The 810-nt window shown below is 50.0% G+C and overlaps 1 protein-coding gene across 1 annotated transcript in view; it reads right to left on the bottom strand.

Annotated features, from left to right (window-relative positions):
- T265_03946 (hypothetical protein) overlaps window positions 1-525 on the bottom strand; it is a gene marked incomplete at both ends in the record, with an annotated part of 45,409 nt that extends 44,884 nt beyond the window's left edge. Inside the window, one exon of the mRNA XM_009168546.1 lies at window positions 23-525. Within this exon, the coding sequence (XP_009166810.1) occupies window positions 23-525 (503 nt within the window). The remainder of the gene's footprint in view (window positions 1-22) is intronic.
- Between the last annotated feature and the right edge of the window lie 285 nt (window positions 526-810).

Genomic DNA, 810 nt, shown 5'->3' with positions numbered 1-810 from the left:
CGGCCTTCGTCAAGCGATTGACGAAACACCAAGTGTAAATGATTCGCCAGTGTGGAGGACGTTTATTTCGGGACCCTTGGATGGACCTCGTCGGGCCCTAACGCGCAGAATGGGTTGATCTATTGCAAGAGGACGCTGGGGCTGAGTATAGACACGCACAGTGTTCTCTGGGTCATTCGTCTGTTCTGCATTTCTGTTCCTCAAGAATGAGGCGGATGGCTTGTTTCTGCGGCGATGCCTCATGTATTTGAACAAGCTGCTTTTGTTTTTTCGAGCGAGGTCCAGAATGGTGGCTTGTTGTTGTATGTTCCATAAGCGGATTTCTGATTTACAGCGGTTCCACATCTTACGAAATGCCAGCTCATCTTCTGTATCCCCTGTAGTCAACTTTTTGAAAAAGAGTTGGGATATTTTTTCCAGAAGTCGCCGAATCCTTTTTTCCCGCCTGCGGTCCATGCGAGCGCGTGCTGGTTCTTCTGGGACGAACGTCGCGTCAGCCCCGTGAACTTTCTGGACAATGGTCATATATGTTCTTCCGCTGGAGCTGGTCCCAGCGTGATTTGTTCAAGGACGATGCGAATTCCTGAGAAGTCTGCACGGCAGAAGTATCGAAACCACGATTGAGGTTCGGGCTTTCTGGCTCAATAGCAGGTGAAATCAAAGGTCAGCACACAGTGGTCGCTATGCCCCAGCAGAGCGTTAATTGTTATCCGATCAACGAAGTGTCTTTCTTTGGTGATGACCAAATCCAGGAGGGATGGTAGTTGGCCTGCGCGGTATCTGGTGGGTGCAACGACATGTTGAGTCCAA

The sequence above is a fragment of the Opisthorchis viverrini genome, assembly GCF_000715545.1.
Source record: "Opisthorchis viverrini unplaced genomic scaffold opera_v5_58, whole genome shotgun sequence".
In the NCBI taxonomy this organism is placed as follows: Eukaryota; Metazoa; Platyhelminthes; class Trematoda; order Opisthorchiida; family Opisthorchiidae; genus Opisthorchis; species Opisthorchis viverrini.
The sequence above is the reverse complement of the archived record's forward strand: the minus strand, read 5'-3'. Positions and strand labels throughout refer to the sequence as shown.